General features: G+C 36.7%; 3 protein-coding genes and 6 non-coding genes across 10 annotated transcripts; 8 read left to right on the top strand and 1 right to left on the bottom strand.

The window, feature by feature from the left end:
• The first annotated feature begins 1,051 nt into the window (after window positions 1-1,051).
• lctlb (lactase-like b) lies at window positions 1,052-11,638 on the top strand. 2 transcript variants are annotated; one of them, XM_067390322.1, is made up of 14 exons: window positions 1,052-1,340; window positions 1,517-1,677; window positions 1,759-1,846; window positions 1,935-2,044; window positions 5,926-6,054; window positions 6,145-6,240; window positions 6,327-6,381; window positions 6,456-6,617; window positions 6,691-6,965; window positions 7,134-7,260; window positions 7,650-7,849; window positions 9,150-9,213; window positions 11,198-11,242; window positions 11,523-11,638. In XM_067390322.1, exons 1-14 carry the CDS (start codon window positions 1,211-1,213, stop codon window positions 11,636-11,638), a joined length of 1,758 nt encoding a protein of 585 aa, XP_067246423.1. In that variant the 5' UTR covers window positions 1,052-1,210. The 2 variants fall into 2 exon arrangements, with proteins under 2 accessions (XP_067246423.1, XP_067246424.1); XM_067390323.1 differs by lacking the exons at window positions 11,198-11,242; window positions 11,523-11,638 and adding an exon at window positions 9,571-10,158.
• Window positions 8,879-18,063, bottom strand: zwilch (zwilch kinetochore protein). Its single transcript, XM_067390325.1, has 19 exons — window positions 17,907-18,063; window positions 17,718-17,757; window positions 17,543-17,632; window positions 17,334-17,452; window positions 16,994-17,184; window positions 16,821-16,900; window positions 16,583-16,738; window positions 16,406-16,477; window positions 15,172-15,265; window positions 14,957-15,009; window positions 14,376-14,478; window positions 14,214-14,293; window positions 13,970-14,126; window positions 13,805-13,833; window positions 13,567-13,703; window positions 13,231-13,326; window positions 12,229-12,344; window positions 12,047-12,143; window positions 8,879-9,246 (listed from the first exon to the last, which is right to left on the bottom strand). The coding sequence occupies exons 1-18, from the start codon at window positions 17,954-17,956 to the stop codon at window positions 12,052-12,054; spliced, it is 1,755 nt and encodes a 584-aa protein (XP_067246426.1). The 5' UTR covers window positions 17,957-18,063; the 3' UTR covers window positions 8,879-9,246; window positions 12,047-12,051.
• A 391-nt stretch (window positions 18,064-18,454) lies between these two features.
• rpl4 (ribosomal protein L4) lies at window positions 18,455-22,336 on the top strand. Its single transcript, XM_067390321.1, has 10 exons — window positions 18,455-18,566; window positions 19,387-19,558; window positions 19,729-19,835; window positions 20,378-20,516; window positions 20,814-20,938; window positions 21,025-21,154; window positions 21,343-21,499; window positions 21,704-21,787; window positions 21,976-22,096; window positions 22,176-22,336. The coding sequence occupies exons 1-10, from the start codon at window positions 18,564-18,566 to the stop codon at window positions 22,263-22,265; spliced, it is 1,128 nt and encodes a 375-aa protein (XP_067246422.1). The 5' UTR covers window positions 18,455-18,563; the 3' UTR covers window positions 22,266-22,336.
• On the top strand, window positions 19,212-19,309 carry LOC137023569 (small nucleolar RNA SNORD16). Its single transcript, XR_010895564.1, has one exon. It is a non-coding gene; the product is annotated as a small nucleolar RNA SNORD16 (small nucleolar RNA).
• Window positions 19,900-19,997, top strand: LOC137023571 (small nucleolar RNA SNORD16). Its single transcript, XR_010895565.1, has one exon. It is a non-coding gene; the product is annotated as a small nucleolar RNA SNORD16 (small nucleolar RNA).
• On the top strand, window positions 20,598-20,726 carry LOC137023572 (small nucleolar RNA SNORA35). The gene has a single exon (XR_010895566.1). It is a non-coding gene; the product is annotated as a small nucleolar RNA SNORA35 (small nucleolar RNA).
• Window positions 21,204-21,273, top strand: LOC137023566 (small nucleolar RNA SNORD18). Its single transcript, XR_010895561.1, has one exon. It is a non-coding gene; the product is annotated as a small nucleolar RNA SNORD18 (small nucleolar RNA).
• LOC137023568 (small nucleolar RNA SNORD18) lies at window positions 21,535-21,602 on the top strand. Its single transcript, XR_010895563.1, has one exon. It is a non-coding gene; the product is annotated as a small nucleolar RNA SNORD18 (small nucleolar RNA).
• Window positions 21,829-21,897, top strand: LOC137023567 (small nucleolar RNA SNORD18). Its single transcript, XR_010895562.1, has one exon. It is a non-coding gene; the product is annotated as a small nucleolar RNA SNORD18 (small nucleolar RNA).
• Window positions 22,337-22,464: the final 128 nt, after the last annotated feature.

Genomic DNA, 22,464 nt, shown 5'->3' with positions numbered 1-22,464 from the left:
TTTGCTTCTTAAAACTGAGTTTAAGTCACATGGAGTAAATTTCCTGAACCTTGGAGTGGTAATTGTGTTGGATCTCTGGAGAGGCAGAAACCTCTCAAATTTCATCAAAAAGATCTTAATTTGTGTTCCAAAGATGAACGAAGGTCTTATGGATGTGGAATGACACAAGGGAGAATAATAAATGACAGAATTTTTATTTTTGGGTGAACTAACCCTTTAAAGCATGTTCATCAGGCATTTTGGGAGACACAACAAGTGAATAGGGAAAGAATTATTATGAAATTATGATGCCAATTATTACTCCCATCATTATACTTCTTTTTTTCATTACGTTGCCCCCAAAACACATTAATGTACAGTGTATACTGTAGATACATTGTAGTGAATGGGAATACCCATTTATGGCCATTTTACCTACATATTGCATAAAGTAAAATGGCATATCAATTCATTCCATTATATCTTTCATAACATAGTTGAGAATCATCTTTAAATAAAGTTTGGTAAAAAAAAAAAAATCCTGAAACTTAAAAATTGATTGGTGAATGAGAAAAAAAATGCACACACACACACACACATATACAGAAATCTTTTAATTTGTAATTCAATTTTAATTTTCATTCATGAACTGCTAATGTAGTTTCAATGGAAAATACAAGTTAAATCCATGTCAATAATATTAGAGTCAGAATAAGATCTTGAATACCTACTGAGTAATATTTTGGGTCAGTTTGTTATTCCACCATATGCTGTCATTGTTATAGTAAACACAAGCGTATCAGCCTCTCCAACATTAACTTTGCTTACAGAGTGAAACCCTCGTTTGTAAGAGATCTGTCCACCATTGCAAAATGTGATCACAGTCCATTGACCCTCAATAGGAAGGCTTTTGGGTCTTCATTGAGGTCACGGGACCACCTTTAGTCCAGCACAGTGCTTTGCCACCCAGGCTGAACAGTAACAGACTTTGTATGATGCTGGATAGTTTTCATCGATTTTAAAGGCATTTCCATCAGAGATCGATGAAGATTCTGTGAGAGGTATGTTCAAATCAAGAATATGAGTGTGAAAATTTTATTAGATGTTAAAAAAAAAAAGTTTTGATTACTTGGCAAAAGACATTGTTTCTAGTCATAATGATTAATTATGTTTTGTGAAAGGATAACTGCCTCTCATATCAGGAGAGTGTGGTGCTGATGAGTGCTGGAATATGACGCTGTCACACCGCTTTGGACGAGCGTGTCATGTGCTTGTGCTGGTGTTGTGTTTGTCTGCGGCTGAGGACTTCGACTGGTCAGCGAACAACCACGACTCCTTCTATTATGGCACTTTTCCAAATGGTATGATCCCACCAATACCATACAGATCCCTTTTTCTCAGCCAAAAAGCCCCTTGGGAAATCAACAGATTTGCATGGATATCAATAATACAAGTTAAACAAGTGAACCGACTAATGAGACTTCAAATTAGACTCAATGTTGAAGAATGTTTAAGACTGTTTCGCTTCATTTGTCAGGATTTTCGTGGGGAGCCGGCAGTTCAGCCTATCAGACAGAAGGAGCCTGGGACAAAGATGGGAAAGGACTGAGCATCTGGGATGTGTTCACTCATAAGAAGGGAAAGACGTTCTTGAATGATACTGGAGACTCTTCATGTGAGGGATACTACAAAATCAAGGTGACCATGTTGGCTCTTGTCATGCTGTGAAATGTCCCAGCAGTAAAATGCAACAACATTTTGCTTCATTTTGTCGTATAGGATGATATTTTGTTGATGAAAGAGCTGAATCTGAATCATTATCGATTCTCCATCTCCTGGCCCAGGATCATGCCAACTGGTATCAGGTGTAAGTATCTGTACTGCTGGCTCCAGGCAGGACATTTGGTATTTATAAATTCCCATTAAATTAGATTTTCTCTTCTGTGTGTTTGCAGCTGACCATGTGAATGAGAAAGGACTGAAGTACTACAATGTTCTTATTGATGAGCTGCTTGAAAATAATATCACTCCCATTGTGACCCTGTATCATTGGGACCTGCCACAGGTGTGTACTCCTGCATTTATTCATTATTAATAATGTGTTTAATATCATATTGTGTGATTTCTTTAACCTCTAAAGAAAATTTTAATGAATGGATCTGAAACGGCATATATTTTTTTTTTTTGCAAATGAAAACGAGAATGTTAAAGGAACACTCCACTTTTTTTGAAAATAGGCTCATTGTCCAACTCCCCTAGAGTTAAACAGTTGAGTTTTACCGTTTTCGAATTCATTCAGCCGATCTCCGGTTCTGGCGGTACCACTTTTAGCATAGCTTAGTATAGTTCATTGAATCTGATTAGACCGTTAGCATCGCGCTTAAAAATGACCAAAGAGTTTTCATATTTTTCCTATTTAAAACTTGACTCTTCTGTAGTTAAATCGTGTACTAAGACCGACAGAAAATGAAAAGTTGCGATTTTCTAGGCTGATATGGCTAGGAACTATACTCTCATTCAGGCGTAATAATCAAGGAACTTTGCTGCCGTATCATGAGTGCAGCAGTGCAATGATATTACGCAGCGCCCGTGAGCCCCTGCTTGCACAGGGAACGTGCCTTGCAACCATGGAGACGTTTGTGAGAGACGCTGTGTAATATCATTGCGCCTGCTGCAGCCATGATACGGCAGCAAAGTTCCTTGATTATTACGCCTGAATGAGAGTATAGTTCCTAGCCATATCAGCCTAGAAAATCGCAACTTTTCATTTTCTGTCGGTCTTAGTACACAATTTAACTACAGAAGAGTCAAGTTTTAAATAGGAAAAATATCAAAACTCTGCGCGCGATGCTAACGGTCTAATCAGATTCAATGAACTATGCTAAGCTATGCTAAAAGTGGTACCGCCAGAACCGGAGATCAGCTGAATGGATTCGAAAACAGTAAAACTCAACTGTTTAACTCTAGGGGAGTTGGACAATGAGCCTATTTTCAAAAAAAGTGGAGTGTTCTTTTAAGCATGTACCTTCTGTACCTACCTTTTTGACGTTTTTGATTGTTCAGCTGACACACCAATGAAAAAATAATACTTAAGCCTAATCATAATAATAATAATAATGCCAAAAACAAAGAATTTGTTGATGATGTGATAGAGAAATTTCATGGCTGAAATCAAGGAATCTGCACAATCTGGAGTTTCACGTGAGGATTAAAAAAAGTGATTTTCACCTGTGTTCAGAAAGAAACTTTGTTTTCATTGTGACTCATAGTGTTCTCACTACTAAATTTACTTTTTTTTTTGTCCGCAAAATTTTCGCAGAAATTGAGGGGCCGTTTACACTACATCATTTTCAACTAAATCCGAAAAACCTTTTAAGCATTTTGTCCGTTCATTTACACGACAACACCGTTTGGGGGCCTGCAAACAAATTTTTGAGAATGGGAATCAAAGTGCAAGTTTTTGAAAAAGATACTGTTACCATGTAAACTACAAAAACGCAAATTTGTGAAAATGGTGACATCATGCGCATTCATATTATTTGTTTAAGTCTTGTAGTGTTTCTTTACAAAGTGACATCGGCATCTACTGGTCTGGCGTGAATAATACAGCATTTTATTCATTTTCGCGAATTTATGTGAGCGGAGATCGTCTTGACAACTCTGTTGTCTGTACGTGAAAAACGCAAAGAATTTTTTTCCCCCATTTTTAAAGTTGTTAACAATTTTAAATGTACCCTAAAATTTAGTGGTGGGCCGTTATCGGCATTAACGTGCTGCGTTAACGTGAGACTCTTATCGGGCGATAAAAAAATATCGCCGTTAATCTATTCTCAAAGTTGGGTTGGGAGCTGGGTCTATACTACGCAAGCTATGATGACTTTCACCTTGATATTTCAGCGCGGATGTATACCTAGCCGAATTGACCCTTCGCAAAGACCCGCCCCCCTTAGTTACTGTTGCTTTGTCTGACAAGCCGTGGCGCTATCACGCCACACGCAGTGAAAAATACATCGCGGAACAAAGAGGATACTGACAACACGTCGACAGAAAAGACAGAGCAGGTTACTTATGATATTAAACAATGTCCCAGCTTTAAAACTGTGTAGTTTTTTAAGAAATTCAAACAATAAAAAACATTTTGTTGCTCTTTAATGTGTCGTGACAGATTGCTGTAAGGCTTGTAAACCGATCTCTTAGGAGTCCATAGCATCAAATAAACATGAATGAACATGATAATCAGTGTTGTTTCAAACGCAGAAAGATATCAGTATACACAATTTTTCAAGTTTAACTCCACCGAGGTTAATCTTCTAACTCCTGACTGCTTTGTCTGACAAAATGGCGGATTACTTTTAGTCATTATTTGGGTAGCACACATATTCTGAATGTCTTCGGCAGAATTCAAATGAGCCATTTTGATCTAGATTAATCTAGATTAATTCCAAGATTACAGTGATATTAATCTAGATTAAAAAAATTAATCTATGCCCACCACTACTAAAATGATTATTTAAGACACAATCACATTTACCGTTTCTCGATTAAATTAAGTGGGCGCATCGGGATCGGGAGTTCCACATGAACGTGAAAAGTTCCCTACGCAAAGTTGTTCAAGCGGATTCCAAACATTGACCAAAAAGCTGCTTGGTGTGAAAGTGGCGTAGGGGGCGTTTACACTACACCGTTTTCAACTGAAAACTAGTGGTGGGCATAGATTAATTTTTTAAATCTAGAATAATCTAGATTAAAATGGCTCATTTGAATTCTGCCGAAGACATTCAGAATATGTGTGCTAACGTTACCCAAATAATGACTAAAAGTAATCCGCCATTTTGTCCGACAAAGCAGTCAGGAGTTAGAATATTAACCTCGGTGGAGTTAAACTTGAAAAATTGTGTATACTGACATCTTTCCGCGTTTGAAACAACAATGATTCTCATGTTCATTCATGTTTATTTGATGCTATAAATGGACGTAAGAGATGATCGGTTCACGAGCCTCTTGAGCTGAGGCGCTACAGCAATCTGTCATGACCATGGTCACGACACATTAAAGAGCAACAAAACGGTTTTTATTGTTTGAATTTCTTAAAAAAACTACACAGTTTTAAAGCTGGGACATTGTTTAATATCAAAAGTAACCTGCTCTGTCTTTTCTGTCGACGTGTTGTCAGTATCCTCTTTGCTTTGCGATGTATTTTTCACTGTGTGTGGCGTGACAGCGCCACGGCTTGTCGGACAAAGCAACAACAGTAACTAAGGGGGGCGGGTCTTTGCGAAGGGTCAATTCGGCTAGGTATACATCCGCGCTGAAATATCAAGGTAAAAGCTGAAAGTCATCATAGCTTGCGTAGTATAGACCCAGCTCCCAACCCAACTTTGAGAATAGATTAACGGCGATATTTTTTTTTATCGCCCGATAAGAGTCTCACATTAACGCAGCACGTTAACGCCGATAACGGCCCACCACTACTAAAAACATTCATTTACATGGCAATGGCGTTTTGGGAGGCCTGAAATCACAAAGTTTTAAATACAAAGTGTTTCAATGTGCAATTTTTTTTAAAACTATACCGTTATCAAACCACAAAAACGTGAATTTGAGAAAACGGTGGCATCTTGCGCATGCGTATTACATGTTTAGTCTATAGGACATTTTTTGCCCATGAAAATGCTCTGAAATTTCACTGTATGTGAGCACACCTTACTGTTCTCGTCTCTTCTCACATCTGTTTTCATTTGCGAAACATTAATACAGCATTTAACCTAAAATCAAGAGTCAATTTGATAAATTTTTGACATATCTTTCAACAATATCTGTCAAGATTTGGATATTTATTGAATTAAATTGAACCTATCCACTGCAATGCCTGCTGTAACAATGGATCAGTCTGTAACCTTTTTGGAAAGTTTTATCATTTATCATCATGTCTGTACATTTGGACAGGTTTTGCAAGAGAAATATGGCGGATGGCAGAACATCAGCATGATTAATTATTTCAATGATTTTGCCAACCTTTGCTTTGAACGATATGGGGACCGTGTGAAATACTGGATAACTTTTAATAACCCATGGGTATGCTCACTCTATTCATCTCTCCTTAATAACAGCAAATTAAATATATGTGAAAAGGATATGCTTATTAATGTGCTCATTGTGTGTCAGTCAGTGGCAGTGGAAGGATATGAAACTGGAGAACATGCTCCAGGACTGAAGCTCAGGGGCACTGGGGCCTACAGAGCAGCTCACCACATCATTAAGGTAACATCGCTCCCTTGACAGAATATTGTACCCCAGTATTCCATATTGGAAAATATGCAATACTGTTTGTGTTGCTTTACTAACAGGCACATGCTAAGGTTTGGCACACTTACGATTCTCAGTGGCGAAGCAAACAAAAAGGTATGAGAATTCAAATGTATGTTAGTTTATTAAAAATGACACCCTCTGAACCCTTTGGCTGCTTTCTTCTCTAGGTATGGTGGGTATTTCACTGTCCGGGGACTGGGGAGAGCCTGTGGACATCACTAACCAGAAGGACATTGAGGCTGCAGAGAGATATGTGCAGTTTTACATAGGCTGGTTTGCTACACCCATCTTCCATGGAGATTATCCTCAAGTGATGAAGGATTTCATAGGTACTGTTGGTTGAATATATGCGAGGTCAAGAATGACACAATTCAGCATATTAATGCCAATTTTGTATCCAAGGGAGGAAAAGCGCACAGCAGGGCTTGGGAACGTCTCGCCTTCCCACCTTTTCCTCTCAGGAGAAGAGTTACATCAAAGGCACCTGTGACTTCCTTGGCGTGGGACACTTCACGACACGCTACATCACCCAAAAGAGCTTCCCTGCCAACCGTGGCACCACCTACTTCTCAGATCGGGATATAGCGGAGCTGGTCGACCCACGTTGGCCTGATCCTGGTTCGGAGTGGCTTTACTCGGTTCCTTGGGGCTTTCGCCGTCTGCTCAACTTTATAAAGGTGCACAACGGCTGTTGTTGTTTAAAAGCCATTGTTTTTTTCTATCATTTTCTCATGACGAATCTTGTTTCAATCATAAATATATCTTTATTGCTATTGTCTTTGTGACAGTATCATGCTAAAATATAATCTTTAAACTCTTGACTTATGCTCTTTGACTTTCTAAAGACTCAATATGGGAACCCCATGATGTTCATCACTGAGAACGGGGTCTCAGAGAAGATGATGTGCACAGAACTGTGTGATAACTGGAGGATACAGTATTACAAGGATTATATCAATGAGATGCTCAAAGGTAACCAATCAATGAATGGATGAACTTCCTTAAAGAAATCAAAAATTGAAATTCTGTTATCATTTACTCATCCTTGTGTTGTTCCAAACCAGTATGATTTTCTTTCTTCAGAGGAACACAAAAGAAGATCATTTGAAGGATGTTTCAACTGTTTTTGTCTATATAATAAAAGTCAGTGTGGTCCAAAATAATATTGGACCCCACTGACTTTCATTGTATGGACAAAAATATATATATATATATATATATATATATATATATATATATATATATATATATATATATATATATAATATATCAAAATATCTTCTTTTGTGTTCTACAGAAGAAAGTCACGACATGATGTTGACAGAATTGTAACAAATATTTAATTTCTTGTTATCCTGCAGCTATCAGGGATGGAGTGAATGTGAAGGGCTACACCGCCTGGTCCCTGCTGGACAAGTTTGAGTGGGATGAGGGTTATTCAGAGAGGTTCGGCCTGTACTACGTAGACTTCAAGAACAAAAATAAACCTCGCTACCCCAAGGCTTCTGTTCAGTTCTACAAACGCATCATTAAGACTAATGGATTTCCCAATCAAAGAGAGGTATATCTATGTTGTTGATCTGTCCATTATGAGCATTAAAAGAAAAGAATGGAGGTTAAAATTACGTTATTCTACTTAGGTTTTTCGTTTTTAACATAAAATGTCAGTTTTATACAGTACTGTGGAAAAGTCTTAGGCCACCATTAGATTTGTTGATTTAGCAAAGTTTTAATGACCATCCATATTTATTTTAGGTCTTTATTATGATACAAACAGAAAATACAGGAAATATATACACACACAATGTAAAAAAATAAAATAAAAATCAGAACAAAATGGCTTCCTTGAGCAAAAATCAGTATTTAGAGTGACTTCCTGGACTTCTTCCAGTTTCTCAAAGAAGAAAATCTGAGAAACTTCTCATCAGATTTTGAATGTTTTCTTGGCATTCCAGTCCTTTTCCATTCCATTTAGGTTTAAGAGAGCCAGGTTCCTGCTATTACTCAAGTGTAAGGGGTTACTAAATACTTGCCACTTTAGCCTATAGAAGTCGTTTTTTTCTGATTTATTTAATACTGCATACAAATTTCCTGTATTTTCTGGTTATATTCTAATAAAGAGACTGAGAAATAATTATATATGGTCATTATACCATTGCTAAAACAACATCTAATGGTGGTACATTACAAGGACTCTATCTGAATCATAAAGATAAAATATATACACTTACAAAACTTTGGAGGGAGCCACATTAGACATACCACACACTCACAGTTAATAAAAGTTATTTTTAAGAAAAGTGCTGAATAACATTTTGAACGAACTGATTCAGCTCCAGATTGTTTGACAACCATCCTGCGGTGACATTTTGGATTAGAGCATCTGTTTCGGTATTGAAGCATGCTATTTAGAGTCAATGAAATGTTTGTGGAGAACATTTTCCAATTAAATAGCTATTTAGGAGAAATATGGCAACAACCTCATTTGCTTATCTACCAACAAAAATGTCTTGGAGAACCCCCAAGATTAGAATGTAATTACCATATAAATAGTATTTTCTAATTATTTTTCTGTTTACTTATATTGAACAAACTGCAAATCAAAAACACATGTTACAAATGTTTATTTTCAGATGATACAAAACAATATATTTTTATATATACTTGTTTACATAATCTATGTATTAAAGGTGGTGTAATTATCAGAATTAAACAGTCAAGTTAAATATAACATAAATGGCCAGATTAGAGTAGAATCAGAATAGAATCTTGTCCATCTGTGCAAACCTCCATCTGTAAGAGAACAGTATGACTAAATGAGACAATGACCATATGTCCTGAATCATCATCATCATCGGCAGGTTGAGAACTGGAAGAGGAAAGCTACAGAGACTTGCTCCACCAGCAATCAGCTCCTGGCTGCAGGTCAGTGGATCATTGATTCTAACTTAGTTGAACCTGGGAAAACAAGGAAAAATTCCATTTGTTGATCACAGACTAAAAGAAATAACCATGTAGCCTTTAATCAAGAACAAATTCAATGGGTACAAATTCCCCTTTAACAGTTCATGAGAACATTCCTTGTTTTCATCTGGATCTCCACTGTTTTATTATGCTAACCTCATTTGTGGTTTGACGAGGTTTCTTCTTAGCCACTAGTGTCCATAGGGACCCGGTATGCTTACCATGAGAATGGATCGACAAAAACTTTTAGGGAGGTCTGAAACAGAGACTGAGCTGAAACCTCTAACAGGATTTTTCTTTGTTTGTCCCTCCAGCTAGATGGAAAATCCAAGGAAAATAAAGATCATGCAGAGATGCCAAAAGTTTGGCCAGTGCATGATGAAGTTTAGACACTAGGGTACATCTAGAAGAAACTTGTTCTTTTCTTTTTGGTTTGGCAAACTTCCGACAAAAACCTCAAAATGATTGTGTGGTGTAGTTGGATAAAAAGAACATTAAGCAACTCCAGTTTTGGCCTACTCTGATCTTGAGAAGCTGAAATATCTCAAATCTTCAGAGGCCATATTCTACAAGCTTTAGTGAATGATGTTAAACTGACTCTGTAGTATATAGTATATTCTTAATTAAATGCCACCATAAAGAAAAAGCCATATCAGCTATTGAAATACATAGAACATTAAAGGAGCAGTACACTGAGAAACATTTCATTAGAATGTTCCATATACTGTAGAGTGGAACAGTGCTCGCTCACTGTATCAATGGCCTTGGTTCTGGAAGTATTTTTCCCATTCATTAGTCTTTTTTAAAGAGTTATAAGTCATGAACCAAACAGCTATGAGGAAAATCACAACTTTGATTTGACACAAAAAAGTATTTTAAAGAGCAGAAAAAAAAGACAAAAAGGTACGGGACCATGTACTTAACAGCTTTTAACATAGAAATGTATACAGAAACCATTGCAAAATATGTAATATACTGTAGTGTGTGTGTGTGTGTATATAATATATATATATATATATATATATATATATATATATATATATATATATATATATATATATATATATATATATATATATATATATATATATATATATATATATATATATATATATATATATATATATATATATATATACACACATATACACACACACAAATATTTAAGTAGTTTGAGAGCATAAGGAGATTGTCTCTACTACATAATTCACAGTACTTCATGGGAGTGGGTGGCACTTTTTGTTTAAATTCTCTTATTGGTGATTCTTTTTTTTCTTTTTCTTTTTTTTTTACAGAATCCTGGGTAATATATTTTTTCACCATGAATTCCACTGTTAAATGTGATTAGTTAAAAAAATATGTTTAAATAATGTGGGCTAATGGCTTCAACAAAAGATATACCATAATTCATATACCACAGTAGGTCTGTCTTTAAAGGTTTATAGGTTATCGGTAAAAATCAGTTTCTCTATGGAGAAAATGAATAGGATTTTTACTTGCGGAACCTGACTGTTGTCATCAGGAGCAACTGCAAAAGTCACAGCTGAAAGTGTATGGACTGTATGGAACAAAAATTGTTGCTCTAATCAGTTTGCTTTGCCAAGGTTTTCATTATCAGCAAATAATCATCTGATTATTAAGATTTCAAAATCTTCTCAATCAGAACTTTAAACTGTTGCTTTTGCTAATTCTCTCATATTTCAAACTGAAATGTTTCCCATCAAAAAGAGCAGCTTCATACTGTATGTGCTGTATAATATTAATAAAAAACAGCTAGTGTATAAACTAAGTGTCATGCTAAAAGGATGCTTGATGTGGATGATGTCCTTTTTTTTTGTAACCCAGTTGAATAGATTGTGCCGCTTTACTGTGAGCTTACACAGCAGTCCTCAAAGGGTTAATGTGCCCTAATGCCATCCTAAGATTATTTCTCTCTCTTCATTAGAGGAACAGCGGAATACGGCTGCCAATATTCTAAGACTTATTCATGGTAAGCCATAACACACACACACACACACACACACACACACACACACACACACACACACACACACACACACACACACACACACACACACACACACACACACACACACACACACACACACACACACACACACACACACACACACACACACACACACACACACACAACAGCTAGAAGAGAACTATATTAACCCTTTGAGTGCTCCGTTATGCAAAAGCAGTGTGAATTTTTACTACGCCAACATGTTTGGGCTGATTCTCATGTTTGTGTGTATATATTTCAGATCCTTTAACCAGCCACATGGAGATGGTGACCGAGGTTGTGGTTCCCACAGTGTGCACCCTCTGCATTTTGATCAGTGCTGTCTTTCTCATGTTCCTATTGCGCAAACATAACTAGCTCTCTTTGGGGAGGGGGGGGGGGGGGGGGGGGTTTCGGTCCTTGTTTCTTATTTAATACTCTTTGCAGGCAGGGAGGTTGAGGTTAAGAATACTATGCTAAATTTTAAAAGGTACACTACTTAACTTTTGGCCCTCTCAAAAACATAAAAAACCTTTTAAACAGTAATGTTCACAATAAGAACCACAAATTAAAACTACTGCATTAAAGAAATAAACAAATGGAAGTGAATCAACACTTAACTGACTTCAGCTGAACAACAGCCGAATGCATAATTTTCCTGTTGTAACTGTAAAGCTGCTTTGAAACAATCTGTATTATTTAAAGTGCTATATAAATAAAGGTATGAATATGAACTTTATTTCTTGACATTTTCTGTGAGTACATTATCATTGTATGGAGTCTTACCGGTGTTAAGTGAAGCTGATGAGGCTACAGCTCACCATGGTCCTGTAGTAAGACATCTTCTCACACTCTCCATTGACAGACTCATCCAGGGGCACATCTGCATGTGACAAGATTAGTTAAAATCTCAACAATCAAAAGATATGAAACTGCCAAAAAAAAAAAAAAAATGCAGATGACTTCACCCAAGTCAAAACTGATGTGGTCTACTAGGGGCTTGTCACTGAGGTACAATGCTGTCTTGACTTCCTTAGACCCCAGTCCACTGGACACCTCCATGCCCCAAGAGAATGGCTGCTCCCTGAGAGAATAACATTCATAATTCATACTTATAAATTTCATTACACTGTTCAATACATCATACATCAAATGGCAAAGTAATCAGTGCTGAGTAGATTACATACAAATTGTAATCCATTACTGAATACAAATTAGATGATAAAAATTAGTAACGTAATCTATTTCGTTACACATTTTATTTAATAAAATCACACTACTTTGATTACTTTTGACCTCACCAGTTTATAACATTGATATGAATATATATATATATATAAAAATCTTGTACCTTATTGATAAAAAAAATACAAAGAAAAAGAAAAATGATTACATTTTGTACTTCATCAACAACATGAAATGCAATGAACATTACATTACTTCAGGGTTTCTCTAACTAGGGTTTGGGAAGGAACTGCAGGGGGTTCATAGATTTATGAAGTTAATTAAGTAAAAAAAAAAGTTACATTTAAAATCTAAATAAAACACTAACTAAAAAAAGTTTAAATATTTTATTTGTTTATGCTGTATAGCTTCAATTTTCCATGTAATTTACAGTCACCTGACTAGTGGCCAGTCTGTGTGTGAAATTCCATAAAAAAAGAATAATCTAAAAATAAAAAGCATATCTTAAATTTAAAATATAAAAAAGACGATTTAGGGAGAATCAATGATTTACTGCCATTTTGTGAATATTAATTAATCATGTAATCAATACAAATGTAACTATTCAGAATATTTTCTGAATATATTTCTGAGTTTTTAAAAAGTTATTTAATCTAATTATAAGCATTTCATTTTTGGAATCTGATTAGGTAATCTAGATCACACATAATCAGTTACTCCCCAGCACTGAAACTAATAGCGCAGAAAGAATATGACAGCTCATAAGAAATGCAGAATCAACTCACTTTTCATAAAAGTAGCTAATGAGGGCAGGCTTAATTTGCAGCTGGAAGACATGGTCCTCATCATAGTTGGATGTTTTATAGTACTGCAAACAGGACCTGTCATCAAATACCATAGTTAGAACACGTTTACCAAGACCCAGCTACTAAAATCTTTAATCTCTTTCAATACACCATCCTTATTGCAATCAAGGGATCTGCAGTGTTATCTGATGGAAAAAGTGCACCCTAAATCATAAACCACAATTTCCTGTGAAAAATGGTATGATGTATTATTTATCTACATTTTGAATCACCATTTGATTAATATATCATTCATGGAAAGGCCAGGAAGCTCACTGAGTGAAAAGGAAAAGGCGGTCATGAGGAAGACTGAGGAATGTACTGCAGGTGCCCAGGATCTCCAGCAGGTGGTGCAGTTTCCTCACTCTTATCACCTGCTCCTGCAGGTCCACCTCGGTGTCCAAGTAGTAACTCTGAAAATTACAGATAAAATGCGTAAACCACTCCAGCACAATAATGTTAATAATCATCTAAATCTTTAAACAAAAAAAAAAAAATCCAAAGTGTTTCCTACCAAATAGTTGAGAGTTGTAAGTTCCTTTCCTAAAAAAGAATCAAGTCTTTAATCTGCTTCTCAAAGTACTTTTTAACATCTAACAATGAACTTTCAGCTAATTAGCAGATGAAGTGAACTATAAACCAAAGAAGAGCTACATTTGAAACTGGAAAGTTAATGTACCAACAAGGTAGTTGATGAAGTCTTTCCTGATCTTGTCCAGGCCCAACTCTAGCAGCATATTAGCGGGTGTTAGGCCAGTGAGAGGCATGGTGTCGATCTGCTGCTGGTACGACTGCAGGATCAGCTTACTGAGAGTGCTACTGCTGTCTTTGTGGATCTAAGGGAAAAAATACCCACATTACATATCATTTTAATAATATATACAATGTTCAACCAAAAAATATCTTCAGTCCATTAAACGCACCCATGGTTTGATTTTACCAAGTTTCACTGCTTTGACAACAATTTTCAGGCATTCTGTTATGTCTTGATACGAAGTTACACCTAGGAGAAAAAAAGTGTAATAAATTTAGTTACAGTGAAATAGTTTTGTTGTATTTGTGAAAATTTTAAAGCTAATATTTACTCCTCCTCATCTTCTCCCACAGTTGTTCTGTAAAATCCAGGTCTCCTCTCTCAATTACCATCGAGCTGAAGGCTGCAGCAGCCTCTGTCTTAGCTTTCTGTTTCTGTTATAAACAATTAAAGGGAGAGTTCATCCATAAATGATAATTCTGTCATTGTTTTCTCGCTGATGTTGTTCAAATCTGAATGACTTTCCTTCTTCAGTGGAACACAACACAAAAGGGGAATTTTTGAGAACTGATATTATATTATATTATATTATATTATATTATATTATATTATATTATATTATGGGCTGAACAGTTGGTAAAACCTCATAACTCCACCCCACCTCAATTTTGAATTGAGTTCCTTCACACATTTTTGGACTGTCTCTGCTTGTTTGCAATGAAAGGTAAATAAAGAACTGGTTGTTTGAACAAGTACAGTATTTTCTTTCTTCAAGAAACATTTACATATACACACATACACATATACATATATACACACATATATACATACATATATACACACACACACACATTTATTTTGCCTATGTCACTTTATGAGGTAAATCCAGCCCTGATTACATCATCAGTTTACCTCAGAAACTTTGCCAGTGTGTCCTTGTACTCCATGAGCAAGGTTCTCAAGCTCTAAAATAAGAAAGAAAACTGCTTCAAAAACAAGGAAATAATACAATTCCCTCAAACATATAAAGCAAAAAACTTCAAGGACTGACAGAGAAAATGAGCAGCATTCATATCTATTTGCTGCTTCTTACTGCAGCTGTGTATCACAGATCAATCTCACTGTACCCTCTATGAGTGCTCTGGTCAGGTCCACTGCAGACTGAGTCTCCATTGGTTCCAACCATTCAGTTTCTCCTGTTCTCAAACCTTCTGCCAGAGCCTAGTCAAGTGTTTTAAAATAAAAATAATGACATTAAATTGCTTGATAATAGCATAATTATATTGTAAGCAATATAATATTATATATTAGAGCAGAACATTTTTCTTTCTATAACAAATCTACTGCAATTCTATACAGGAACAGTGTTGTTACTGTTACCTAAAGCTAAATCTATTAAAATAATTTTAGTTAATTGAAATAGAGCTGAAACAACATACTGAAGTATTAAGCCCAAAGTATACTTTGGCTGTCCACATTCTGCAACCGTCCACGTGACGTAATATCCACAAACACCACCCATGTGCAGCCCAATTTTTGTGTCCGCACGGACAGTGTGCGTGCAACAGCGCATGTGCGAGTGACTTGAACACTTGGCTGTATCCGAAATCGCATACTTCCCTACTATATATTAGGCGGAAAACAGTATGTAACAAAACAAGTATGTCCAAATTCAGAGTACTCATAAAAGAGTATGCAAAAAGTACCCAGATGACCTTTTACTTCTGGCAAGATTCTGAAGTGTGCATGCAATGGACACTTTACCATCCCATGAGGCCACGGGAGAGGATTTGTGAATGGCAGTGAAGTGACGCAACTGACGCTGGTAGGTCACATGATAATGACAACATGGCAAATGTAGTATGTCCAGATTACATTCATACTACACACACACACACACACACTCATACTATATTGATTAGAATATACTTTTTAGCAGTCGTGAAGTAGTTACTTATTGAAAATAAGTACTTACTCAAGAGAGTATGCGACTTCGGACGCAGCCGAAGTCCACTAGATAGTGCGCACATGTCAAACACTTCTTTCCATGCTCATGGAGTATACTTTGAAAGGCTTGCGCACAGATGGAGAATACTTAAAAATTATAAAATAATAATCAAATTAAGTATAACAGAAATAAAATAAGTTTAAATTGAAGAACCAAAATTACTAAAACTGATATTAAAGTAAATTAAACCCAAATAGTTTTTTTTTTAAAAGATAATAATAAAAATGACAAATCACATAACATAATTACTTAAACTTAAAATAAAATAAAAATATAAGAATAAAAGTAAATTTAAAAATATACATAAATAAACCCTATAATAGTATATAAATAATATTAAAATAATTACTTACCAGAAGGAACTCCATCTCTCTGTGGGTCTGATACAGTGGACTTCTTATGTCTCCAACTGCAACTTTGATATTCTGTAATATCAAACCAAAAAAAAAAAAAAAAAACTAAGTAACCCCAGATTTGCAGATTAACTGAATAAAGAATCACAGGCAAATTAATGTGGCATAGGTGCTGACCAGAGTTGCTTTAGAAGATAAGGGAGGACACTCCAAGACTTTCTCCACATTGTTCCACGTCAAACTCGCTATAACACTGCTTTGAGACTCAAACATCATGCTCTCCTCTTTCAAGGAGCAAAACATGTTAAACTGTGCATAGCCTTTGGTCGCCACCTGAAATAAAATCAGATTAAGCTTAAGAGAAATCTAATAGTGAGATACCTATAGGAGTTAAACAGAAAATATCATTTCTCACTGCAGAAGGATGGTGTCTATTCTGATGCTCTTGTTTAAGCTCATCCAATGTGGTGAAAGAGGTTTCATCTCCTGTTGGACCTGCAGGAAATTTAGTTTTTGATTGTTTCTGTTTACAATGAATAATCTTAATGGATTGGATGGATCCATAATGTAACACATGATTACTATTACCTTTGCAGCAGACTGTATACAGTTTGACACCACTGGTTTTGTTCCCACTGTAGATAGTTTCTACTCCAAGCCAGGCAGTAGCACATGGGTCCGACTTGTCACAACGGACCCAGAGAGGATGCAGAGGCCCTGGGACTTCCACCTGGGGCATGTTGGGGTTATGAGCCATGGTGTACCACGACAGCAGCTGCCTGGTTGAAGAAAGTGAGTTACGATTATTCATAATCATGATGTTAGTTTTTTTTAAACTCGAAAACTAATAAATGTAGTGCAGTAATGCACAATGCATAAATAAATAATTCTTTAATTATACTATATTGCATCAAGCAGGTTCTTTTACCTTGCTTTCATGACTGAGAGAGGCTGAGGCCCCAGATCTTGTTCCACTTTATAAAGTATCTCTTCAACAACACTGGTGTCAGCTGCAGTTTCTGTAGATTCTGCTTCACACTTTGGTTGCTTTTAATTAAATAAGTTCACCAATTATGTTTACTGTAAATAGGAATAGCATGTAATATGTATATAGGGAGCAATCACAAACTGACTTACTGCTTTCTCACAGACAAAGATAGGCTGATTTCCACTTATTATGTCATGCAAAAGTTCTTCCTTCTCCACCAGCAATACTGAATTATCATCCTGAAACAAACAAACAACTTATTTTCAACACGTATGACTGAGCATCTTCTCTATAACGATACATCTGAATCCACATTAACTTTACCATATACGTGCAGTTGTCTTTATTTTCATCTTGACACAACCTAAACAGGCAAGGAAAGAAATATGAAAGGCAATAAATATGAGTTAAACAAATGAATTACGTAAATAACACATACTGTACGAAGTCAAACATGACAGACCTGCCAGTTATTTAAGTTCAGTTACAGTAGAAAAGATAACAATTACTCACTTAAGAAATTTTACAAAAGCGTTGGCGTCTGAAACTATTTTGGATCCCATTCCCTTCGTTGGAAAACAAAAGCAATATATAGATAAAATTAACAAATTCTCCCCGTTTGAATGAAAAACTTAGACGACACAAAACTATTTGATTACAGCGCGCCCAATGTACGTCACAGGGTTACGACGCAGACGTCCTTTTGCCACGCCTATTTTGTTAAAAATGAATCTTCAAGAAGAAAACATTTTTTTTAAATAAATCAATATCGATTTAATCTAAAATATAATTAATGAAATTAAAAAATCAAAACATTTATAAATATTTTAATTAATTATTGAAAGTAGTTCCATATGACCCATCCGCCAGCTTCCACTACTTAAATAGTGCCAAAACATATACTGCCACGTTTATTATTTTATCGCAGGTATCTTATTGCAATTCATTGTCATTCAAATAATAAATTGACTCAAATTAATTTTATAATTAAATCCAGATCATATTAATAAAATAAGCTATTGGCTAAAATGAAACCACCGACTTGGGCGGAAGTGACATGTGTCGGATGGATATTGGAAGTGCCGGTGTAGTGCTTCATTCTTCCTTTTCTTCCGTGGCCGCCATCGAGTTAGGAGCGTTGTTCCTGGCGTGCCGTGAAAACGTACTATAATGGTGAGCACAATTGATGTTTTCCCCCCTGACTTGAGCGTGATTTCAATAAATGTTCTTCAATTCATTGTTTTACGTGCATGTAGGCCACGAGTTGTTGTTTTTTGGATGAAATGTTAGGCGTTAGCTAATATGCTTGCACTACAGCGAATCTCGGCAGCCATTTTGATCCAGTGCGGCGTGTATACACGTGTAGTCGTAATTTGGCAGCTGACTCCAAAATTCAGACGTGCTTATAAAGAAAACGTTTTTGTTTCCTTTTTAGAAACACAGTTCGTAATCTAAATATACTTTAACAGCCATGGCAACTTATGTAGGAACATTGTTAGAAATGTCAACTTACGTTTTATGGCCTAGTCTTACGTTTAAGCGCAGATGCTTCAAATTTGGGGTGCATTAGACAAGTATTGAAGAAATCGTTCACTTTATAATGTCAGTTTTTTTGTTTATTCATTCTCATGTTAACAAAAACTAGTATTAGAGACATACGGTACAAGCAATCTGAGGGTAAATGATGGCACAATTTTACTTGGACTGAACGATTATTTTAATCCACAGCATTGTTTCACTCTATTTAGAGTAAATATTTAGAATAAATTTTCTCTATTTTTTTTTTTTTTATTTCCCTCTAAAAAAAAGTGATATTCTTGCTATGATGGTGTAATTTGCGTCTTACTCTGTGATCAGTGACAGTTGCCTGCTGTCTCATGCTGGCACAGAAGGTTGATGAAAACAAAGACTGAGCAAGATTCAAAGTTCTAAATGATAAATGCACCTGGTAATATGTGGAAGTTATTCATAAGTCTTTTTGTTGTTGTTTTAGGCTTGCGCCCGACCGTTAGTCTCGGTCTACTCCGAGAAAGGGGAGACAACTGGCAAAAATGTGGTTATGCCTGCAGTGTTCAGGGCTCCCATCCGCCCTGATATTGTGAATTTTGTGCACACCAACATGCGCAAGAACAAGCGCCAGCCCTATGCTGTAAGCGAACTGGCTGGTGAGTGTTGTTTTAAATCCACAGTTAATGTCACTTCAAACATATCCCACCTTGGTCTGTGTCTCTGACACCTGATGATGCTGGAAGTCCTGATGAGCCGTTGTCTGTTTCTGAAATATCTGACTACGGTATGACATGATCAAATATAACTCCAAAAAATATTGTTTCAGGTCACCAGACCAGCGCTGAGTCCTGGGGTACAGGAAGAGCTGTGGCGCGTATCCCCCGTGTGCGCGGTGGTGGCACCCACCGCTCCGGACAGGGTGCTTTCGGAAATGTATCCTGAACTAACACACTATTTACTTGAACGACTTGTCAAATCTTTGATTGTAAGCAACCCTTGCTGTGATGGTGTAATTTGCGTCCTACTCTACGCACAGCGACAGTTGCCTGCTGTCTCATGCTTGCGTGGAAGGCTGACGAATATTGAATCTGAGCAAGTTCACATATATTTAAGTATTAAGGCCAGTTCACACCAACAAAAAAAGTTAGATGGGCTGAATGAACATGTAGATTCACTCTGACAGTTATTGATCTTATAGAAAAGCAGAAATACAGCGGTTACTATTACTCTTTATTCTTCTTCTTTAGCTATTCTCTTAACAAAATAGTCTTGAGAGCAAGCCATAGTATTATAACAGCAGCTGCTCTGGGCATATGAACAAAAAGCACAGGCCTTACATTGCCCAGTTTTCTTCAGTGTAAAAAAGATTAGAACAGCTCTTTGTTAAAAAAATTGACATGCAGATGTTTTTGTTGGTCTGAAAGCCTTTGTGAAAATGCGTTAGTGTGAAATGTTGACCCTTGACTCCACTGTAGATGTGTCGTGGTGGTCGCATGTTTGCCCCCACAAAGACCTGGCGCCGTTGGCACCGCAGAATCAATGTTAACCAGAAGCGTTATGCCATCTGCTCTGCCCTGGCTGCCTCTGCTCTGCCTGCCCTGGTCATGGCCAAAGGTGAGTGAACAAGTGCTTCATAATGCTTTTTTTTTGTACAAATTGGGGTTTCCCTGGGGTCCATATAATCACATTGCCTGTATGCACTGTATGTTTTATGTGGGTTGCCACCTATTGGCATTCTGCTCAATCCAGTGCAAGAGAAACCTCAGTTTGCAGAAGGGCTAAATCAAACTATTGGTTTTTCCCTTTCGAAGGCTGAGAATAGTAATAAATGTAGAATATTTTAAAAATTACCATACTTGAATTTGATTTTATTTGGTTTTTCAGACTTGTAACAAATGCCAAATGTTTCAGGTCACCGCATTGAGGAGATTCCTGAAGTCCCAATTGTCGTTGATGATAAAGTTGAAGGATACAAGAAGACTAAGGAAGCTGTGCTGCTTTTGAAGAAGCTTAAGGCATGGAATGACATCAAGAAGGTGAGCTTCTCTCAAACTCTGATATTGACTGAAATGTTGCAGTTTACCACAATTAAATCTTTTTGATGCATATTTCTGGTCTCCAGGTTTACGCTTCTCAGCGTATGCGTGCCGGTAAGGGTAAGATGAGGAACCGAAGGCGTATCCAGCGTAAAGGACCGTGCATCATCTTCAATGAAGACAACGGTGTGACACGAGCTTTCAGAAACATCCCTGGTACGCAAAGAGATCTCGTATTTGACTTTTGCTTCACTTGAACACACTTTATACATGATGATGTCCACTTCATGGTCCGTGTTTATGAATCCTATGATCTTAGTGGAAGTTCTGACTCTAATTGAAAAAGTATTTTATGTTTGTCTAGATAGATGTAAAATAAATAACCATAAGAGATTTCTTCTCAGGCGTCACACTGCAGTCCGTAAGCAGACTGGACCTGTTAAAGCTTGCTCCAGGTGGACACATTGGACGCTTTTGCATTTGGACCGAGGGTGCCTTCCGCAAACTGGATAACCTCTACGGCACTTGGCGCAAACCTTCCTCCCTTAAAGTGGACTACAAGTGAGTTCCCTTTCCCTTTTCTGGTTGTACTTGGTGCACAGTGATGAGCTTACACTTTGTCCGTGTTTATGAACACAATGATAACATTTAAAGTTCTGAGTCAACATATGGTGTCTGAATCCCCACTTGATCATATGCATGCCTAGATATATATATATATATAAAATATAAGTTTGTAGACTTACTGCCTTTGTCTTGTTCTAGCTTGCCCATGCACAAAATGAACAACACAGATCTGAACAGAATCATCAAGAGTGAGGAAGTCCAGAAGGCACTTCGTCCTGCTAAGTAAGTTTTTGGTTACTTTGACTGTCATATTGTAAACATCATTGCAATGATGAGATTCCTACTTCAGGTCCGTGTTTCTGATTAATGATTATATGGGAAGTTCTGAGCCATCTTGCTTTAAATCACAAAAGCTTATTGTTTTAATCTACAGTACAAGTATATTAACAAGTTTCTTCATACAATTGCAGCCTCAAGATTAATCGCAGAGTGTTCAAGAAGAACCCTCTGAAGAACCTGAGAGTGATGATGAAGCTCAACCCCTACGCCAAGACTGCACGTCGCCGTGCTATCCTGCAACACAACCCTGACGTAAGTACCCTCATGACCAAACAAGTCTGATTGTCTGATCACTAGCTGAGCAATTTCTAAACGTGTGAACTCTGTACAGATCAAGGCTAAGATGCTGAAACCCAAGAAGAAGAGGGTTGTGAAGAAGACCAAGGCCAAGAAGCCTGCAGCTGCTCCAGCTCAAGCTTAAGGCTCATAAACAGACTATGGAGTTCAGAAATGCTTTTCAAATAAAACAACTGTTGAAAATTGATAAATCTGTCCTTTTTAATCCACTGCATACCACTCAAGCACTGCCACATTCCATAAGTTGTCATTTGTTAAATAAATCTCTTATTATAAGTTTGTATAAGTTAAATGACTGATTTTCTCTCACTTTTAAAGACTGC

This window comes from Chanodichthys erythropterus, chromosome 7, assembly GCF_024489055.1.
Source record: "Chanodichthys erythropterus isolate Z2021 chromosome 7, ASM2448905v1, whole genome shotgun sequence".
Lineage (NCBI taxonomy): Eukaryota > Metazoa > Chordata > Actinopteri > Cypriniformes > Xenocyprididae > Chanodichthys > Chanodichthys erythropterus.
This window is presented reverse-complemented; position numbering and strand designations above follow the sequence as displayed.